Source organism: Durio zibethinus, chromosome 13 (assembly GCF_047325235.1).
Source record: "Durio zibethinus cultivar Kanyao isolate XHJ-2024 chromosome 13, ASM4732523v1, whole genome shotgun sequence".
NCBI classification, from domain to species: domain Eukaryota; kingdom Viridiplantae; phylum Streptophyta; class Magnoliopsida; order Malvales; family Malvaceae; genus Durio; species Durio zibethinus.
Genome location: NC_143174.1, coordinates 24,394,283 through 24,415,446, shown reverse-complemented (window position 1 = coordinate 24,415,446; position 21,164 = coordinate 24,394,283). Strand labels below are relative to the sequence as shown.

Sequence of the window (21,164 nt, the reverse complement as noted above, 5' to 3'; positions counted from 1 at the left end):
TTTTGACCGACCAGTCAATACGTAATTTAGACTCGGCCCATTTCATGCAAGCTCGAGTCGTCTTTGACCATTTTCATGGGTTGAGTTTATTCATCTGTTCAAACCTAGGCCCAGCATGTTGCGAAGGGCCATATATATATATATATATATACATTTTTTTTTTTTAAGTTACCTAAAATAATCTCGATGGAATCCAATGAAATTTATTAACTCAAATCAAACACGAGAATCTGAATAAAGATATTTATATCAAAGCATCAACTAAACTATGGTACCAATTCAAACTTTTCATCATTATACAATTCCCTAATTAATTCATATTGTATTTAAACTTTGTTTAAATATAATAATTATGATTTTATTTTTTAAAATATATCACTTATAATTATTAATTAAAATTAATTAATTATAATTTAAAATTATATAAAAATCAATATAAATCTCAAATTTATAATTGGTGTATTCGTATATAATTTTTTATTATAATTAAATAATTATATATTATAATAAAAATTGCAAATTAAATGCTTACATAACACATCAAACCTATATAATTTTTTTATGTGATCGCTGTTTATCATATAATAAAAACTAATTTTCTATTATTTTATGAATCTTATTTTGTTCAAAATAACTTTAATCACCGTCAACAATATAATTAACGTTTGATTGAAACTATAATAATATATTAAAACAAAAGTTGTACTATCATTGGATAACGGACATGGAAACTATAGTAAATAATAAATAAATTAAGTTGGACCATCCTAAAGTTTATGTGTTCCGTTAATCATCTGACACGCATATATGCCAATGCTACTATCAAACAAATAATCATTGTAATGCTAATGTATAAAATAGTGCCTTAGCTCTTTTTTTCTTCTAATGATTTTAAATCCATTTTATTTTTTTATTTTCACATTTTAAAAAAATGAAATTATTTAATTATTTTTAACATAAATAAAATTATTTAAAGTAATAAAAATATATAAAATAAAATTTAAAATATTTTTATTATTAAAAATATATTAAAATTTTTTGATATGTTAGGAAAGTAATAATAAATAAGATAACGGGATTTAAAATTATATTTTACAAATTTTAAAAAATTTTTGTAGTCATTAGACCAAAAAAAAAAAAAAACCAACTCTAATTGCAAATTGGTATGGATTAGTAAATAAATTAATAATAAATTAATGGGATTAATGACATAAACTTAAAAAATAGGTATAGAATAAAAAGAAAATACTGAATAAAGTTAAATGTTTGCAACTGAAAATTTTCACCCTATAATTAAGCTATTTGATAATGATTTTTTCCCTTTTTTTTTTTAAAGGATGCTACTTGTTTTGTTGAATTTTGAACTTTTATGTAAAGTTAAAAAGCAAAATTTGTCACAAATGGCAGTAGCATCTACTAACAATTACATTACTTTTTTTTTTCTTTTTGACTTTTGCTATAAAGAACAAAAAGAATAAAGTGAAAAGTTTTTACAAGATACTCTCGAGAGAATCATATCTTAGAATTGAAAAAGAAATTTTGTTTTATTTTTTAAAGTCACGGGCAATTTGGATCAAATTGAATTGAATTTAATTTTTTTAAAAATAATGTATAGTATTATGTATTTTTAAAATTAAAATTTAATTTGAATTGATTTTTTATTAAAATAAATTTGAATTAAATTTTATTTGATTCAATTTATCATTTTTAAAATTTAATATATTTAAATTTATTTATATATAAAATAATTATTTTATTTTTTTAAAAAATTAAATATATAAAAAATTAATAAAAATATATAATTTAATTTAATTTTTTATATTTTAATTTAAAATTTGATTTAAATTTAATATATATTTAATATTTAAATTTAATTTAAATAAAATAAAAGAAAATCAATTCAAACAGAACACTATAACTTTAAATTAATTTTAATTTTTTGAATTTTTGCTGAAAATATTATTTTCTCATATATATCATGATTCCTAAGTTCCTAGAAAACGTTGAGGAACTAACTAGTATTTATTCTTCTTTAACAAAAAAAAGTCAAAAAGTTATATTATGAAAAAGGAAACTTCGAGGTGTAAAAAATCCAAAAGTTATTTGTCATTAAAACGGTGGCTATGCTTTCCAAAAGCATATTACCAGAATGATTCCTCAATCAATCGCTTCACTGTTTCATCAAACCTATATGAAATTATGAAAACTCAGAAAAAATGGGTTTTTTTTTTTTTCAACAGATAAACAATTGCATTACAACTAGGCACAAAAATCACTACAAGTATACTATGTTTCTGGTGACAAAAATTTCATATTCCTTGTTTCGAGGTTCACTGTAATATTAAACCTTTTTTAACAGTGCCCTTATCCAGTAAGCAATAAACAAGTATCAAAGTTTTAATAACCATCACCTTTCTCTTTTCTCTTCTCTTTCATTCAATCGCTCACCTTTCTATCTCCGTTCAAGAGAATGGCGGGTAATGACTGGATAAACAGTTACTTGGAGGCGATATTGGATGTGGGTCCTAACTTAGACGACGCCAAATCGTCGCTGCTGCTCCGGGAACGAGGGAGGTTTAGTCCAACTAGGTATTTCGTGGAGGAGGTCATCACTGGATTCGATGAAACTGATCTCCACCGTTCATGGGTTAAGGTGCCGTTCTGTTGTTTCTTTACAATCTTTTGGAATATAGAGTAATTGGTTTTTAGCTGATCTTTTTTGGGTTTGTATAGGCTCAAGCAACAAGGAGCCCCCAGGAGAGAAACACTAGATTGGAGAATATGTGTTGGAGGATTTGGAATTTGGCTCGTCAAAAGAAACAGGTTCTTTCTTTCTGGCTGTCTTTTTTTTTTTTTATCTTTCCTTGAGATGTGATTTAAGATGTTGAATGGTGAAGTGATGATGATGGCGATGGTGATGAGAATGGAATATGAAGCATAATATGTTTGAGTTTTTATTTATTTTGTTGGATAATTTGGTTGAATTGGTTAACTTATAGAGTTAGTGAAGTATTTGAGATGTGAGAAAAAAAAGGTAGTCTGGTTGGTTTCTTGAGGGGGTTGATGGGACGTTATTTAATGGGTTTATATGGGATTTTCAAGACTAACAAATGCTACTCAGTCAATACCCTTGTTCAAAGAAGAGTATGTTGTATCATTTGATAGCTGCCTTTTGCTTCCACAACCAAAAAGAAAAACAAAGTGCATTTACAATAACAAATAGTAATACTTTTGCATAATAGAAAAAATATAAATGTTACTTTTTCTGCCATTTATTTTTGTTTTTATTTTTTGGCAACGTATAGGAAGTAAAAATCAAGTAGCAGAAGCAACGAGCAATCGGAGCCTTAATTATCTTATTGCTTTACTATGGTTGTATACAATCACAATCTGATTGTAATGGAAAGTTCATTTTCCTTATTGAAAGTAGAGGGCGTAAGCTGGAATTTTGCTTCCAAAGTTTGATCCTCCCTCATGTTTAATCCTCCATGTAAATGGCCTTTTCTTTGAATTCAACTTAATGTGTTTTGAAAAAATGCAGGACGCTAATGACTGATTTGATTGCTCAGAGTGGGTGTTACAGGATTAAAATGAAAAAAAAAAAAAAAGCCCTTGGCTTTACCCATAAAATAACTTTTCAGTGTTCTTCATGTGCAAAATGTGGATATGCTGTCTAATTTGTTTTTCTTTTTTCAAAATTAAGTTGCTAATCTTGAGTTGGAGTTATTTTGGTTTTTGTAACTAAATGAGAGTTTTCTGCCCATTGCTTAACCAATGAAGAAATTTGTAATGAGACTTCTTCTGACTTCAGAGTTCAAAGTAAAATATTTCCCCTCCTTGGAGGGGTGTGGGTTGGCATGGTTAAAATTCATTGGTAAAACTAAAAAATTATGTTCATATGCTAAAAGATTTGTTGGGCTCTTTGTGATTAAATCCTAAGCTTTTTGATATTTCTTTCTTTTGTAGCTTGAGGGAGAGTTGAACCAGAGAAAGGCTAAACGCCGTCTTGAACGTGAAAGAGGCCACAGAGAAGCAACTGCTGATATGTCTGAAGACTTATCAGAAGGGGAGAAAGGAGATACTGTCAGTGACGTATCAGCTCATGGTGAGAGCAACAAAGGCAGACTGCCTAGATTAAATTCTGTTGATGCCATGGAGACTTGGGCTAGTCAACAGAAGGGAAAAAAGCTATACATTGTTTTAGTAAGGCATGAACTGAACTCCTGTGCTTTAGTTTTTTAACGTAGATGTGCAGAGGATTATGCGTTGTTAACTTTGTGTTGCAGTATTTCTAGCATTTTGTTTTTTGAAAAATCTTTTACAGATTATGCCTCTGGTACTACCATTGGCGTGAAATCAATCAATTAGCTGTTGAAAGGAAATCTAGTAAAAGAAAAAGGAACAATTTTTTACAATAATTCATGTAAAGGCACCCTCGAGGTTAGGATGAATGCATGCATGATGGTCTTTAATATTTTTAACAACTAGTTTCCATGCAGCCTTCATGGTCTAATTCGAGGTGAAGATATGGAGCTTGGTCGGGATTCTGATACTGGTGGTCAGGTAATTTGGTTATCGAAACTTTCTCTCTCTAATTCTGGTCATAAAAAACTTGTCCTATCACATATGCTGATAACTGACAAAACTTGAACTTTTGTTGTCTATAGGTTAAGTATGTTGTGGAACTTGCAAGGGCTTTGGGCTCAATGCCAGGAGTTTATAGGGTTGATTTGCTCACTAGACAGGTTGCATCACCGGATGTAGATTGGAGCTATGGTGAACCCACAGAGATGCTGACACCAAGAAATTCAGAAGATTTTATGGATGAGATGGGAGAGAGCAGTGGTGCTTATATTGTCCGAATACCATTTGGTCCTAGGGATAAATATATTCCGAAAGAACTTCTGTGGCCTTACATCCCTGAATTTGTTGATGGTGCACTTAGCCACATAATACAGATGTCCAATGTTCTAGGTGAGCAAATTGGTAGCGGGAAACCAGTCTGGCCAGTAGCCATCCATGGACATTATGCAGATGCCGGTGACTCTGCTGCTCTTCTATCTGGTGCTTTAAATGTACCAATGCTTTTTACTGGCCACTCGCTTGGACGAGATAAGTTGGAACAACTTTTAAAGCAGGGCCGCTTATCAAGGGATGAAATAAATACAACATACAAAATCATGCGCCGAATAGAGGCTGAAGAATTATCTCTTGATACCTCTGAAATAGTCATAACCAGTACTAAACAGGAAATAGATGAGCAGTGGCGTTTATATGATGGTTTTGATCCAGTCCTAGAGCGTAAACTGCGAGCAAGGATCAGGCGCAATGTTAGCTGCTATGGAAGGTTCATGCCTCGCATGGTTGTAAGTTCTGGAATATTATGTACTTTGCTAGGTGCTTTCATTGGTGTCAAATAGTGCTTTCAAAATCTGGTGCACCTACCCAGCATTGGAGCTTGGCTTATGGATAGTATTGCATGGCTAGTGTGTGTTATTTCATGAGCTTGGCCAGGCCTGGCATGGTCTCGTTTCTTCTATTGCTAGGTCATAGAATGCTGATTATAATCTGTCTTTTTGTACAGATAATTCCTCCTGGAATGGAATTCCATCATATTGTTCCGCATGATGGTGATATGGATGGTGAAACAGAAGGAAATGAAGAGCATCCATCTTCCCCCGATCCTCCTATCTGGTCCGAGGTTCAAATCTGTCCTTATGCATTTACCACAAAGTGCTTCATCTTAACGTGCCCAAAGCCAAAGATATGCTACTGTATCTTTTGCTACCTTTAAAATTGATACTGGTTCTGAACTTGGTATTTTGTAGATAATGCGCTTCTTCTCCAATCCTCGAAAGCCTATGATACTTGCCCTTGCTAGACCAGATCCTAAAAAGAACATCACAACATTGGTCAAAGCGTTTGGAGAATGCCGTCCACTACGAGAGCTTGCAAACCTTGTATGTTTGAATAACTAATGAGAATTGGTTGATGAATACAGCTTCTGCATTTTTACTGACAGTTCTTTTGTAATAAGTTTTTTCTTGCTTGTGCTGAAAAGCTGAAGCAATTTTACTGCTGCTTTCATTTAATTCTTCTTTTTTCTTTCTTTGCTCCTCCACAGACACTAATCATGGGGAACCGAGATGGAATTGATGAAATGTCAAGCACAAATGCTTCTGTTCTTCTCTCAGTACTTAAGCTTATTGACAAATATGATCTTTATGGACAAGTAGCATATCCTAAACACCATAAACAGTTTGAGGTTCCTGACATTTACAGACTAGCTGCAAAGACAAAGGTAATTTGTGTAGCATATGTTTTACATTAACTCCTTAGATGATTTGATGATTTGGTTTGCTTCCATTGCAGTATACATGCTTTGAAATTGCCTTTTCTGTTTTGTCTCTTTCTTGTTTCAAAACTCTTGCCAAGTTCCAAGTGCCAAAATGTGTTTTAATGACTACGTACTTCTTATATTCTAAATTTTTTTTTGAAAGGAATATGTTATTGCAGTCGATATCTATGTTCAATTAGTGCTTGTATTGTAACACTTCCTCTTTACACACACACACACATATAGCATTTATTTTTAGATGATGAAACATCTGTCTTTTTGCCTTACATTGAGGATTTATATGACTTGGTGTAGTTTTGTTATGCCATCATTGAGACACTTGCTTTGTGTGTCTAATAATTCTTTCTGATTCTTTGGTTGTTATTTCTCACCCACAATATCTTCTAAAATTGTTGTAATCTCTCATAACTCTCTCTCTCTCTCTCTCTCTCTCAATATTATTTGCATATGTCTGTTTCTGATCCACTTTTCTTGTGCAGGGTGTTTTCATTAATCCAGCTTTTATTGAACCATTTGGGCTTACTTTGATCGAGGTGCTTTGTAAAATAGGTTATAAATAGTTCATTTATTTCATCTGAGTTCTGAACCATTTATGACCTCGGCTCTTTTGTTGCAGGCTGCAGCTCATGGTTTGCCTATTGTTGCCACCAAAAATGGAGGTCCTGTTGATATACATCGGGTATGACTCACCAGTTGGAATTTGTTTCCTGTACATCATAGAATTACAAGCATACATGAGAATCCTAAGTTTGAATCACAGTTTTGAAAATCAATATGAGATGTTTTGCAGGTTCTTGACAATGGTCTTCTTGTTGATCCTCATGATCAGCAGTCTATTGCTGATGCTCTTCTAAAGCTTGTTGCAGACAAGCAGCTCTGGGCAAGGTGTCGTCAAAATGGTTTGAAGAACATTCACCTATTTTCATGGCCAGAGCACTGTAAAACTTACTTATCTCGAATTGCCAGTTGCAAACCAAGGCATCCACAGTGGCAAAGGAGTGATGATGGAGCTGAAACTTCAGAATCTGATTCACCAAGTGATTCCTTGAGAGATATACAGGATATTTCTTTGAACCTGAAGTTTTCTATGGATGGAGATAGGAGTGGAGCTAGTGGAAATGATAATTCTTTAGATTCTGAAGGAAATGCTGACAGAAAGAGTAAGTTAGAGAATGCCGTTTTATCGTGGTCAAGAGGTGTTTTAAAAGATCAAAGGAAAGCTGGATCTGGAGACAGAGCAGACCATAGTTCCAGCACAGGAAAGTTTCCAGCATTAAGGAAGAGGAAACATATCTTTGTCATTGCTATAGACTGTGATTCCAATGAAGATCTTCTCGATGCCATCAGAAAGATTTTTGAGGCTGTGGAAAAAGAAAGGGTTGAAGGCTCTATAGGTTTTATATTGTCAACATTCATGACAATATCCGAGATACACTCTTTTCTGATCTCCGGAGCCTTGAACGCTAATGATTTTGATGCTTTCATCTGCAACAGCGGTAGTGACCTCTTCTATTCAACTATTAATCCTGAAGATGGTCCCTTTGTAATTGACTTCTATTACCACTCACACATTGAATATCGTTGGGGTGGGGAAGGATTGAGAAAGACTTTGGTCCGTTGGGCGGGATCAATTAGTGATAAGAAGGCAGGGAATGAGGAGCAGATTGTTACTGCAGCTGAACAACTTTCAACCAATTACTGTTATGCTTTTGAAGTGAAAAATGCAGGAATGGTAAATTTTCTTTCATCATACCACTGACTAGCACATGAATTTATAATCAAATAATGATGAATTCTAGTTTATATTTCTAACATGTTTAGCCTGCGATTATATGTTCACATATGTTTATGATTTTTTTTTTTTTTGTTTTCGATATCATGGGAAACACCTATTTTATGTTTATGCTCTTCTCAGGTTCCCCCTGTTAAGGAGCTCCGGAAGTTGCTGAGAATTCAAGCTCTCCGTTGTAATGTTATTTATTGTCAAAATGGAGCCAGGATAAACGTAATTCCACTGTTGGCATCTCGTTCCCAAGCCCTTAGGTGCAGTTTTTATGTTCATGTATTAATGCTATAATGATTCTTCTCTTAAAATATTGCCTTGACTTCCATGGTTGTCCATTTTACACATCATAAAACACGGGTAATTCAATCTTCATAACCATCCAGCAAGAAAGGAAGCTGTGATTAGCCAAACCCACAAACCCTTCTCAATAGAACATAGTCTTTATGATAATTTTCATTACTCAAAACAGTTGTTTTCTTCTTTGACCATTGAGAATTCAGCTGTTAACAATGTTTCAATTCAATGATTCCAAACACATTTCAGGTATTTGTATGTTCGGTGGGGCATTGACCTGTCAAAGATGGTGGTTTTTGTTGGAGACTCTGGGGATACAGATTATGAAGGGTTGCTTGGTGGGATGCATAGAAGTGTAATATTGAAGGGAATCTGCAGCAGTGCAAGCAATCAATTGCATGTGAACAGAAATTATCCACTCTCCGATGTCTTGCCCGTTGACAGCCCCAACATTATTCAGACATCTCAAGATTGCACGAGCTCTGATGTCCGTGATTCCTTGGAAATTTTCCTTAAAAGCTAGAAAACCAGTCATGCCTCCCATCCATTCAAGATTCACACCAGAGCTCCTGTCACCTATCACACTGTCCTTTCTTTTTCCATAAAAAATAAACAAAAAATAAAGAAAATAAACAACTGTTCTGTTCAGCTTAACAAGTTATTGCTCAGACAAGAAATCTCTGTTCTAGAAGGCCTAACGAGAAAACCAAAGCAAAAGAAATCAACGGTCTTGCGGTAGGCCACCTGTCCCTCTGAGGAAAAGGACGGTTGCCTAATTTTCTAGCTAATATTTAGATTTAAAATTGAATGAGCACATTTGCATATATAAAAAAAAAAAAAATAGAATGGATATTATTGTTCATGATGAGGTGCTGTGCTTCATTCACAAAATTGTGGATTGCTCTAAATTAGTCCTATTTTCACATTTATATATTGGTTAATTGGGCAATAGAATGATAATATGCTTATTTTATGTCTTTAAATTAATTGCAAAATATCTCATGTTTTGATACTAACACGAGATTTCATACTAAAAAAAATCGATAATCATACCGTTTTGTTGTAATAAATTTTATGTTGTCTCAAAAAATTGATTGGTTCGAAGCTTTTTTCTTTAAATGAGATATGTGTTTTAAATTTATTTACATAATATTAAAATTTATGTGTATAATTGGTTAAATGTTAGTTAGAACAATATGTATATTATGTAATTAAATGTTAGTTATATAAAAATCTTAACAAATGATGTAGACCGTGTCCAAAAGAATAATCCTCAAAAAATGTTCCTTTCAAGTTTCAACTAGAGATGTGATACCATACCTACCTATCAAATATCAATCCATCCGCATGTTGAAAATTTTACCACTTAATTTAATTCTTGAAAGGGAACACAATCAAAGGGTAACTTTTATTTTATTTTTGCTTGTTCAAAAGTTCGAAACTCAATCAAATAATTGGCTGGTTTTTTGAGTATCCCATTTTCTCATTATTATCTCTAAAAAAAGCCAAAATATTTATTGATGACCTACCAGCGACTCTTCCCCCCTTGTTTCCTTTGCACAAGCTTTGGTTTTGTATTGCATACAAAAAAAAAAAAAGGGCTAAGCTTTAGACAGGGTTTTCTCCCCTTTAAATGTTGCAGTTGGTGTAGTTAGCTATCTGCCATCCAGCTTTCTTTTTCATCATTCAGCTCCTCTTTAATTATAAGTATCTGTCAGGGTTTTTGGCCATGACTTCTATATTATTGAAGATCAAGCTGTTGTTTTGAAGAGAAAAAACAGAAAGATGGATTCGACACTCGATTCCAGGCTTGTTTCTCAACCTGTTGAGATGAAAAACAGAAAAAGAGGTGATGACGATGATGATCAGGGCTCGAACAAGGCTAAAAGACGGTCGATTGCTTTGGTGTCTTACAAGGAGTTGCCTGAGTACATGAAGGACAATGAGTTTATACTGGATTATTACAGGGCTAATTGGTCTCCCAAGGAAGCTCTCTTTAGCATCTTTCGTTGGCATAACGAAACACTTAATGTTTGGACGTATGTTGGAAAAAAAAAAAAAACAAAGTTTCATGATTTTTTCGTATGATCGTTTGTTTTGATTTCTGTGTAGTTTCTTTGATTCATTTCTTAGAAAAATTTTCAGTCCTTGGTATTTTTCTAATTCAATTTCGGTTTTGTGTTGGACTTTCTAGGCATTTACTTGGGTTTGTTCTATTTTTTGGATTGACCATGGCGAATTTCATGAAAGTGCCACAAGTATCGAATCTCATTATCTTCTTTGTCAGGTTCTGTTTTTTTATATTTGAATTCTTACAATTAAAATTAAAAATTCAATATGAGCATTAATTTCCCTTGTCGTACATAAAAAATTTGTGTTATACAATTGGTGCAGGTGTTTTCCAATTAGTGGCGACACCAATGTTTCTCATGATTCCAGAGACCTCTTTCTGGTGAGTATGCCCCCATGGCATTTATTCATTGATTATTGATTATATCTCGGTTATGCCTCCTTTTCACTTTATCTTTTTTAATTTAATTAGTTATGCCATGGAGCTGATTTGGAGAATTGCAGGGGACAACAAATGTCATTGATTTGAAGCGAATAACACCAACTCCGGGATTGGATATTGCCCTTCCGGTGACGCCTGTTACACTGTGGCCATTATATGTGTTCTTAGGCGGCTCCATGTTCTGCCTCCTATCAAGCAGCATTTGCCACCTCTTTTCTTGCCATTCACACCATCTAAACCTTACATTGTTGCGAATAGACTATACCGGGATTGCTACCATGATCATCACATCATATTTTCCGCCAATCTACTACATTTTTCAATGTGATCGACAATGGCAGTTAGTCTACCTTGGTGGAATCACAGCTCTAGGTTTGTTCACCATTGTAACACTGCTATCACCAACTTTGTCAACGGCTAAATATCGTGCATTTCGAGCTTTACTCTTTTCTTTAATGGGGCTCTTTGGCATTGCCCCTGGAATCCATTCTGCAATTGTCAACTGGTCTAATCCGTGTCGCAACATCACTCTGGCCTACGAGTCTGCCATGGCTATATTCTACTTGACAGGGGCCATGTTCTATGTTAGCCGAATTCCAGAGAAGTTGAAGCCTGGATGGTTCGACTTAGCAGGGCATAGTCATCAAATATTTCACATTCTGGTAGTGATGGGAGCGTTGGCTCATTATGGTGCTTCTCTTGTATTTTTGGAGTGGCGCGACCGGCATAGCTGTTAAAAATTTATGCATCACAGTACGTTTGTTTAATTAAGTCATGTGACTGTGAGTAACATTCATGTATTGTTGTTGTTGTTTTTTTTTTTTTTTTAATCTTTTGTCTGCCCGTTTTGGATTTAAGATATGGGCCTATGAGGAAGGAGAAAAATCCTTAGTCCACAATGGGTCCATGAAACACATCCATGAATCGAGGGTCAGTTCATAGACGAAATGGAGTGGCCCAAAGGCCAAATTAGGCCCATGAATTCTTCGTAGGACACATTGTTAAAAACACCAACCCATCACCACATACGATTGTGATCGTTTGGTAAGGATATTGCTAAAAACATCATAGTTGCAGCCGAAAGGTACCCATATTGGAATAGAACCAGAGGAAGGGAGGGAGCCATCTTTTTGTGGTCTCTGATCATGATTGGGATAGTTTTAAATGATGATGATAAATAATTTTTTTTAATATTAAATTAATTAATAGATTTACTATTTTATTATAATTTAAAGATTATTTGTGATATTATTTTTTTAATTATATATACATGTAATTTTGTGCTAACTAATAATATAGTAAAAAAATATTACAAGAAATTATTGAGATGGACCAAGGTGAGTGAAGCGGGGATCCGGCCCGACCCAAAGATGCCCTAAGGCCTAAACCCTATCTCGGTTGTGTCCGTTTGCGAGGATTCTTGTTGCAAAGCCAAGCGTAGACTGAAAAGCGAAGAGCATAGTCAAGACTCAAGACAAGACATCGACCAAAGCCAAGGGCCTCACTATTTAATTTTCTGTTCCGCAGCTGCACAAACCATTCACAAATTCAAAAAATAAAAATAAAAAACTCAAAAACCAATGGCTGATAAGGCAGTTTCAGAAGAAGCCTCCATGGACGGCCAAGCACCGAAACCTACCTCCATTCCTGTCACCGACAACACTGTCTGGGCCGACGCTTCGCCTCTCCTCGACGCCGCCTGCATAGGTTCAATCTCTCTCCCTCTCTCTCTTTTGTCCCTCCTTAAACCTCTGTTTGGTTGGTGAAAAAGAGTCAAAAAGGAAAGGAGACAAAAGGAAAATCTTTTTGTTGTCTTTTTTTCTTTGTTTTATTTTGCTATTTTCTTCTAAGTTTTTTAATTGAATATCTAACAGTGGATTGCTAAACACTAGGGTTTATTTGTATGAATAAAAAGTTTTTGTTTTTTTTCCTTTTTCGTTTATTTAGTAACTGAAGGGTGGAAAGTTATTGTTTTGGTAGTAGAGATGATAGCTATGGAAAAATAGAAGGTATTGGCATTATGAAATTCAAGTCATTGCCTTTTCCTATCATTTTTTTGGTGATCACATAAATGAAAAACCTGTATTGTCATTATTTTTTTATTAACTATAAATCTTATCATTGCTGTTGTAAGCTCTGCAAAATATGGGGTGAAAATGTGGGTGTTTTCAAGTGATAACAGCCTTATATATATTTTTTTAATTTCCTTTTCTGGCTTTCACATTGCCACTTAACTCTTTTGCAATGTTGGGTGATCACAGGTCTTAGATATGGAGAGCTCATTCATGGGGATAATTTCAATCTTTTTGCTGCCATGTCTGCTTTAGAGGTATTGCAACTTGTTGATTCTTGATCAATCTTAATGTGATGTCTTTTCTAATTTTGTTCTTGGGTTGGAAGTTATCATTTTCTTACTTAAGATGGTACTTATGATCTTTTTATTGCAACTTCTGCTTTGACAACTTAATTTGTTTCTTGGGGGAATGTGTGCTATTAACATATTTCCAAATGAGGGTGTGTTGCAAATTGCAATGGTCACTTACATGCATGATCCAAAACTTGAACTTCAAGTGAAGTGTTACTTAAATGAATCTGACATAAATAAGAAATACTCCCATTTAATATGTTTTTATTTGACTTTCTTTTTCTTGTTTATATATGCTAAGTTTTTCCTTATAATGTTTCCTATCTATTTTTTGTGGTTGAATTATATAGTTTTTTGACCTTCATTGACAAATTTTTGTTTTTTTTAATTAGATAATGGATCCAAAGATGGATTCAGGTATTGTTTGTAGATACTATTCTATTGATGAGGCCATTGAAAATGGTGCTGCACCAGTTCCTATTAGCCTTGACAGCACTATTGATGTCCAATGCACTATTGATATCATGGACCATCTTCTAGCTTGTGAGGTATTAACTTATTCATTCTCATTTCAATTTGTTGTTGCTCTATATAGCAAATTTGTGGCTGTTTTGATTAGCCTGGGATTTGTTTCGTCCGTTTCAAAATGTCCTAGATGCTTCCAAAATAGGCATCGTGTGCATGGAATGAAATTTCTTTTCTCATTTTTCGTGCCTTTAAGGCTTATCCCATAAAGGAAAATAATAGATGAAAATTTAACTGCTTCATTGAATAATGAGTTTATATTTATGCTTGTTCTTTATGTATTTCATGTTTGTGTCTATACCACATAGCCCCCTACTTGTTCTGCTTCTCTTCTTTTATCTAAATTGTAGTATTTCATGGCAGGCGGCATGGCATAAGGGTCATTCCTTGGCGCAAACTGTCTTTTCATGCATCTATCTTTTGAGGCTTGATAGGACAGCCTCACATGCCTTATTGCATTCTTATTGCAGAGTTATACGTGCAACCTGCAAGGCAGTTCTGTCGGTTGTTTCAGATGCCCGTACACATGAAGTAAAGTATTCCAACAACTCTTATTTCCTCTTTTCATTTGCAAGGAAAAAATTCATACATTCCAATTTTCACATTATTCTGAAGCAAAATCATTGTGGATGACATATCCATAAGCTGTTTTTAGGATTAAGATTAATATTAATAATTATTCTGAAGTTTTCTTCTAGTTCTGATATTGAAGGTATCAAATGAAACAAACTTTATTTAACAAAATAATTGGTACTTGTATTCTTCCCACTCAAAAAAAATTTGGGGTGTGAAGAAAAGGGTGGGCTAGGTAAATGAGAACTAGTTCAGGGTACTTCTTGTAAAATTGCTCTTCATTTCAAAATATTATCGCATTTTTTGATTAAAACTATATGGTCAGTAGTGAACACATTCATTTGACAGGAGGAGGATCTTTTTACAATGACATATGGTCTTCCTTTAAATGGGGATGGAGATGAGAAGTGCTTGTCAATGTTGAATGCTGTCGAAGAGACGATATCTCGCCAGTTGCGTGCATGTAAAGCTACATCATCAAAAAGAAGGGTATCAGAGGGTAGTTATCTCATCATTTGCCTAAGCTTTTCTTTATTTCTTTACTGAGGGAAGCCTCATATCTGGAAAATTACATTGTAAATCATCATCACCTTGTCCTAATTTTCTTCGGTCAGCATGCTCTCTTGTGCTTTTAACTCTTTCTTGCAATTGATTATGCATCTGCTTAGAGGCAGGATGATTCTTTCTTAGAGAAGTCAGCTAGATCTGAATTATTGCTGTAAGCTCTTTATAGTTTTTCTCACAATTGGTATTCTTAAGCTTTCATCTGAAATCTCATAACCGCAAGTGCCTTTGTTTTTGGTCTCTGCTAAGACAAATTTTCTTGTGATTTGCCTCTTTATAAATGTAGATGTCATATTCTAATGAGGGGAATGTTTTAAATGATTCACAAGAAAAATAGTAAAATTTCTTGTCCTGGTTAAGATGTCATCTGAAAGGTAGGCTGGGTAATCTAAAGATTGGACTGAACTTGATCTTTTTCTTTTGGATTCCAAATAGAAAGATTTATGCATTACCTAGTCATTTCAGCACTAATGGGCTACTGTTAAAAGGAATTGCCTTGTACCTGTTTCTTCTCATTTGTGCATTTCACTTGTTTCTTAGCTTCATTGACTGTCAACTTCTATTATAAATTATTTCTTAAAGATAATTAAAATAGTATTTTTATATAATCAAGTGGCTATATTGATGCAGATTTAGAGCCATTGCAGTACAATCCCAATCTGGAAGAAGGATTCTGCAAAGCTTTGTTGTGTCGCTTACGTTTTCGTAAGGTCTTAAGCTGTGTTACTCTTTTATAATTTCTGTTAAGAAGAAGACATCTGTCTGTCCATGGTTGTGCTTTTGTTAGAAGAGTTGCAAACATTAAGTTTATTTCTTTAATGGATCTCCTTTCCAGTAATTGTTTGTTTGCTTGACTGTCTATGCTTAGATTGTTGATTGCATACAACCTGTAAATTTCAATAAGTTATGTCTTTTTTCCTAATTTGAAAATGACAGTTATTAAAATGGGTCAATATATTAAGAGGCTATGTCTTCAAATATGGAATATGTTATGTAGATTGTTTTTCAAGCCTTGATTGTCAACAATCTATTTGGTGTTTTCTTCTATCACTCTGTGGCATTCTTATCTATTCTGACAAACATATTCATGATTGTACTATAATTTTCACTGATTTTTTTTTGCTTTCAGCATTTTTTCCATGTTCTTACATGTATGAAGCGACCCCAGGGGAGAGGCTTGGAATTGGCAAGAAAACATATAGCTTCCTGCATATCGGAGCTAGAGTTCATCCTCAAATCAGCAGAGTTTCTGCAGTCTTGTTCAGGTGAATCTTGTGAAGATGATATAGATGACAAAACAACAGCTTCTGGTCATGAACCAATTGGGTTTGATGCTTCGTTAAATAGTAGATTATCTGCCCCCACACCACCACGTGCAATTAAAATTCTTAGTTGGAAAAAGGTTAGAATTTGTGCAATTTAATTTTGATTTTTTTGAATCTACTTTTGTTATTGTAATATTTTCTCTTGGTGCTTTGGCAGGCTGTTGAATATTTTGTAAAACTTCTTCATGATCTAGATGTTATCTGCTCTTACTCATTGGATCCTCATTTAGAAAATCTTCTGCGTTTTGTGGTTCAGTTCCAGAAGTCTCAACCTGATTTAGTAGCACGATCTCATTTGCAGGTCAGACTTTTTAGGCTTCATTGTTTTTGTGATTGGACAACTGTCTGTGTCATTTGATCTGATTCATCATCCAACCCTTCATTTGGACAGTTAGGCTTCTGCTATCCGTTGAGCTCCTCTAGTCAACTATACATATGATACTGCTTGTATGTGGAGTTAGTTACCTTCTTGAGGTCCCATTATTCCCTCTTTTGCTTCATGTAATGAGGATGTCTCAATAAATGTTTTAACATAAGGCATCACTTATCAAAACATGGAAGTTTCACTCATTAAGCATTGTCTCTGCACTTCAGAGGAGTTAGATAGCAGAACCAAGACACAAGTCCAGCACATAAAGAAATTAATTGACTGTTGTACTGCAGTGTTTTATCCCCCTCTTTTTGAAGAACACAGAACAAAGTGCGATGGATGTTTACTACGCATCACAAAAATGCTATTGTGTACTTGTTAATGGTTAATGGTCAAAATTTGAGAATAAACAGTTTAGAATGCAATGTTGGTCGAATCTTGTTTCTTGCTCAATTCAAGCTACATGTTTTTTAACATCATATCTTCAGATTCTTAACCTTTTCAATATTGTTAAACAGCTTCTACTGGTTCAAGATGGGAAACTATATGGACGTGATCCTATTTTTGCTGTAATAACTAAAGCTGCTGCATTGCCTGAAGCCACCAAAAACCATGATATTCAGAAGAATGAATCTATTTTGCAACTAGGACAAGTTATGACAATTATCATTTATGCTATTCATTTCACTGTTGTTTTCTGGTACATTTTTATAATAATATTCTCTATGAATTCTATCTTTTTGAGATGGTATATGCATTCATGCATCTCTATTTTTTGGAGTTAGAACATAAGGCAACTGTCTTGATCACAATTTTAAGTTTGAATGTCAAAATATGAGTAATTTCTACCAAGCTTTGGAAAATGTGGTGGTAGTTATCTAAACCTGGATTAATTTTCATGGCAGATAAGATTCTTTTGGTGTGCTGCTGTAATGCCTGAATAACAGCTTTTAGTACCATTTTGTCTCTTGTTCAAAGTGCTTTTATCTAATGTATGTGCAGTGCTATTATATATTGCAGTTGGTAATGAATTTGCTCAAAATACTTTGTACAAATGCTGCCTGGCAGAGGCGTAAGCTTGGGAAAATTTTGCAAGATTGGCGTGTTATTTATCTACAGGTACGAATCATGTCAGAGTTCCAAATGCAAATCATTGCATTGTTGCTGTCTTCTCTAACTCATCTGATCTTCCTTGGTACATATTTGCCCATCTGTATGATTCGATTTTAAATTTCTTGAACCTAATTTCCTTGGCTATTTGTTTTTCTTGTGACTTAACATTGGATGCCTCCTACCTCCACCAGTGACATAATTGAGGACTAAGTAGTCCTCAATGTTGCATTATTTGCAAACATAATTTCCTGAACTATTTTCCTTTTTTTTTAATTGTTGAATATTTTTAAAATTAGTGAACGCTTCTTCAAAAGCACCCCCTTTACCTCCTCTTCCACTCCAGAAATAAAAAAACATGAAAACAGGAATTCTTTTCTTCTGTGGTATCTTACCTTGCCTTATGCATGCACACTTTTGCCTTCGTAAAACTTCAGCAACTTATTGAGTAAATCTAGCTGTTTTGTTGATTTGATGGGCCACACGCCTCAATTGCTTTTAAACTTGACTTTCTTGTTTTGTGTTTTTTGTTTAACAGCTTGAGCTTGCTTTAAGAAACGAGTTTGGAGAAGTCTCAAGCGGTTCAAATGATGAGGTGTTGCTCTTTCTTTTCTTTTCTTCCTTTTTTCCTTATGTTTTACAATTAACAAATCTACCAGCATATCAAATTAATAGTCAAATTAATTCTAATGGGCTAGAATCTACTAGCATAACATTTGGCAAAGTTCATGCTTTAGAACTTCTACAATGAAATAAATTGTAGGCTTTTCATCAACATTTAATTTTCTTGCTTTGATTTCTGGAGCAAAAGTTGAAGGTTAATAACAATAATGAACCTAAATTTAATATTTGAAACTTAATATCTGAGAAAAAGTATTCTTTAAGGAACACTGCTTTTTTTAACTATTCTAAAAGAAAAACCTCTTTTTAAAATTTTATTATTTACAGAAGACAAATAAAAATACCCTTAATGTTTTCAGTGTGAGCAGATCGGGATATGTAGTTTAGTCCTATTAGCTAGTATTAACTGGAATAATACTTGCTAGCAATATTGTGTTGACGTAAGGAAGCAGTAGCAGCTTTGCCTACAAGGACAAAGGAATACATGACATCAATCTTTTTAATTTTCACTATTTTTGTTACAATGTTCCATGTTTCCGTTGGACTATTAATGGGACACCTTTTTTATCAACATCCTTATATCTCCTCCTCAAGCTTTCTGTTTTCCACCTAGCATCAAAAGTTTGACAAAATTTTCCTTGGGTTTGCAGAACATATGTATGAAAATATTCCAACATATCCTCATTTGGGTGGAAGAGCAAACTTACTGGATAGCTTGTCGATTTCTCATGTTGGGTTTTGAATTGGAACTCTATTCTGCCAGCGAATACTGCATGGTATATTGGTATTCATATGCTGTCTTAATCAAGCTTGCAGAGAAAACTCATCTTAAGATGGCTGTCGGCTATGACACTGGTAACTGTTCCTTGGTACCCTTTTGTTGCTATGAGATTGTCTATTAGGCACATGTAGATTTGTTTAATTTTCTCATGGAAAAAAATGTATGGATGGATAAATCTGAAAATATGATTATACTAATTTTCTTTCTTTATATAATTTTCACATCATTGCTTATGAATTAATTTTATGTGTAATGATCAGCTAAACGGAAGGGAAAGAAGAAAAGGGATTCTCCTAAAGATTTGGTTAGGGAATCTCGCATCCCACCAGCAGTCTTGTTCCTTCAATGCTATATATGTCTTGCTGAAGGACTTACAATGGTAACAGCGCTTGTTTTATTTGTAAATTGCCATGTTTTACCCTATTGTTAGTGGAAACAGTCGTCTAGTCTAAAGCCTGTGTTGTATTATTGTCATTTTTGTCTAAAGTGCAGATTTCTGAAAAGAAGTTTGATTTAATTAAAAATTATGTTGAACATGTATATCTAACCTGCAGATGCTGCTCATCTCTCATTTGAATGTTTTGCTTAAATGTTGTCAACTTATGCTCTGTATTAATTTGTTCAGTCTCTTTCCAGATGCTTGCTGCTTTGAGGAATGAATTCATGATCCTACAGAGTCCAAGCCCCTTTAATACCGAGCAGGAGGTGGAGTATCGAGTTTCCTCCCTAAACATGCATTCACACGCATGCACACACATTTACACACATAGCAAAAAAGATTATAAGGTGTAATCATGGTGGCATTACCTGATGTTTCAGTTTTGAACTGATGAACGGTGTAACCCCAGAAGACTTTGAATTAGAAGTTCACCTTGTTACCTTGAGAGCGTCTTCTATGATACTCTTCTACCTATTTTCATCAATTGCATCATCCTATGTTCTCACCCATGTTAACTTCTATCCAGAAATTCGTTCAGCATTTTGAGCTTTTACAAAGAGCCTGCATTCCTGATCACGCGTCGTACCTATCATTCAAGGAATCAACAACTCATGCTCGCTTTTCTGTGAGTATGCTCTGCCCCCACCCCCGGATTCTCTTTCTCTGTTTCATGCATTGGATTTCACATCTTCTCTCACTTCAAACATAACTTAGTTACTTTCTATCCAGACGCTAGTTATGTATAATTACTTCAAAGATGCTCAGAGGATTGCAAAGGAGGTGAAGAGTAGTTTTTCCAATGATCCAGACAGATTGGCTGAACTGCGAAAGCTAGAGCAGGTTGCAGAACACAACAGTGTTGCTCTAAATCTCATTTGTCGGCTAGGAGCTCTTGACCCATCACTTAAGGTTTCTTTTGAGTTCAGCCATCATCCATTCTTTGCCACTGCTGTTGTCAGGAGATCTTGAAGGTTTGTTTTTGATGATCTCAAACCAATTTTGAAACACTTTATACAGGTTTAAGAGGCATTTGACTCCTGTGTAGCAATTGTAATATTATTATGTTTTAAATCAATGTCCTTAATTGTTTATTATATGAATATTGTAATTGGAAAAAATAAAGAGCAAGAAAATAAACACATTATTCATGTTAATTTTTACCTCTTCTGTCCCATCCTAGGAATGTAATGATGCATAATACTTGCAAGTTACTTAGTTTAATTTGAATAAAATTCGAATTCGGTTTGATTATTATCGAATCAAATTTTAGTTCGAATAGTTTAACTTATCGATCGAGTCGAGATCGAGTATTTTATAATTGATTCGAGTAGTTTGTGAGTTTAATCGAATTTTTATATTTTAATATATTTTAATTATTTTAATTAATAAAATATTTTAAATTCAAGTTGGAATTTGAATTCAAATAATCGAGTTTTATTAAATATAATAATTAAGTTTATTTTTATATATTAAATGAATTTAATCGAACGAATTCGAGTATAATTTTTTTTTAACTGAGTTCAATTTAAAAAATATAAAAA

At 33.9% G+C, this 21,164-nt stretch overlaps 3 protein-coding genes across 8 annotated transcripts; all 3 read left to right on the top strand.

Annotated features, from left to right (window-relative positions):
• Window positions 1–2,116: 2,116 nt before the first annotated feature.
• LOC111303296 (putative sucrose-phosphate synthase 1) lies at window positions 2,117–9,421 on the top strand. The gene is made up of 13 exons (XM_022899451.2): window positions 2,117–2,653; window positions 2,734–2,823; window positions 3,967–4,208; window positions 4,500–4,563; window positions 4,668–5,366; window positions 5,585–5,701; window positions 5,829–5,960; window positions 6,125–6,301; window positions 6,838–6,891; window positions 6,975–7,037; window positions 7,149–8,090; window positions 8,274–8,401; window positions 8,688–9,421. Exons 1-13 carry the CDS (start codon window positions 2,471–2,473, stop codon window positions 8,959–8,961), a joined length of 3,165 nt encoding a protein of 1,054 aa, XP_022755186.2. The 5' UTR covers window positions 2,117–2,470; the 3' UTR covers window positions 8,962–9,421.
• A 574-nt stretch (window positions 9,422–9,995) lies between these two features.
• LOC111304235 (heptahelical transmembrane protein 1-like) lies at window positions 9,996–12,394 on the top strand. 2 transcript variants are annotated; one of them, XM_089742190.1, is made up of 5 exons: window positions 10,084–10,477; window positions 10,633–10,725; window positions 10,833–10,890; window positions 11,013–11,703; window positions 12,267–12,394. In XM_089742190.1, the coding sequence occupies exons 1-4, from the start codon at window positions 10,224–10,226 to the stop codon at window positions 11,685–11,687; spliced, it is 1,080 nt and encodes a 359-aa protein (XP_089598316.1). In that variant the 5' UTR covers window positions 10,084–10,223; the 3' UTR covers window positions 11,688–11,703; window positions 12,267–12,394. The 2 variants fall into 2 exon arrangements, with proteins under 2 accessions (XP_022756499.2, XP_089598316.1); XM_022900764.2 differs by lacking the exon at window positions 12,267–12,394 and having other exon boundaries at window positions 9,996–10,477; window positions 11,013–11,835.
• On the top strand, window positions 12,373–20,777 carry LOC111303293 (uncharacterized). 5 transcript variants are annotated; one of them, XR_016326747.1, is made up of 16 exons: window positions 12,373–12,657; window positions 13,212–13,279; window positions 13,708–13,863; window positions 14,204–14,371; window positions 14,762–14,912; window positions 15,608–15,687; window positions 16,107–16,379; window positions 16,460–16,603; window positions 17,191–17,325; window positions 17,693–17,791; window positions 18,321–18,377; window positions 19,054–19,258; window positions 19,445–19,563; window positions 19,810–19,889; window positions 20,150–20,248; window positions 20,353–20,777. XR_016326747.1 is itself a non-coding variant. In XM_022899440.2 (16 exons), exons 1-16 carry the CDS (start codon window positions 12,531–12,533, stop codon window positions 20,590–20,592), a joined length of 2,190 nt encoding a protein of 729 aa, XP_022755175.2. In that variant the 5' UTR covers window positions 12,373–12,530; the 3' UTR covers window positions 20,593–20,777. The 5 variants fall into 5 exon arrangements, 4 of the variants coding, with proteins under 4 accessions (XP_022755175.2, XP_089598314.1, XP_022755177.2 ...); XM_022899440.2 differs by having other exon boundaries at window positions 19,821–19,889; XM_089742188.1 differs by lacking the exon at window positions 14,204–14,371 and having other exon boundaries at window positions 19,821–19,889.
• The last annotated feature ends 387 nt before the right edge of the window (window positions 20,778–21,164 follow it).

Coding starts and splice junctions, on each gene's coding strand:
- LOC111303296 (XM_022899451.2), top strand. CDS start 2,471: ATGGCGGGTAATGACTGGATAAACAGTTACTTGGAGGCGATATTGGAT. Junction 4,209..4,499: donor CTATACATTGTTTTAGTAAG/GCATGAACTGAA, acceptor GTTTCCATGCAG/CCTTCATGGTCTAATTCGAG. Junction 6,302..6,837: donor GACTAGCTGCAAAGACAAAG/GTAATTTGTGTA, acceptor TTTCTTGTGCAG/GGTGTTTTCATTAATCCAGC.
- LOC111304235 (XM_089742190.1), top strand. CDS start 10,224: ATGGATTCGACACTCGATTCCAGGCTTGTTTCTCAACCTGTTGAGATG. Junction 10,726..10,832: donor CTCATTATCTTCTTTGTCAG/GTTCTGTTTTTT, acceptor CAATTGGTGCAG/GTGTTTTCCAATTAGTGGCG. Junction 10,891..11,012: donor ATTCCAGAGACCTCTTTCTG/GTGAGTATGCCC, acceptor GGAGAATTGCAG/GGGACAACAAATGTCATTGA.
- LOC111303293 (XM_022899440.2), top strand. CDS start 12,531: ATGGCTGATAAGGCAGTTTCAGAAGAAGCCTCCATGGACGGCCAAGCA. Junction 14,372..14,761: donor CAGATGCCCGTACACATGAA/GTAAAGTATTCC, acceptor TTCATTTGACAG/GAGGAGGATCTTTTTACAAT. Junction 17,326..17,692: donor CTATTTTGCAACTAGGACAA/GTTATGACAATT, acceptor TATATATTGCAG/TTGGTAATGAATTTGCTCAA.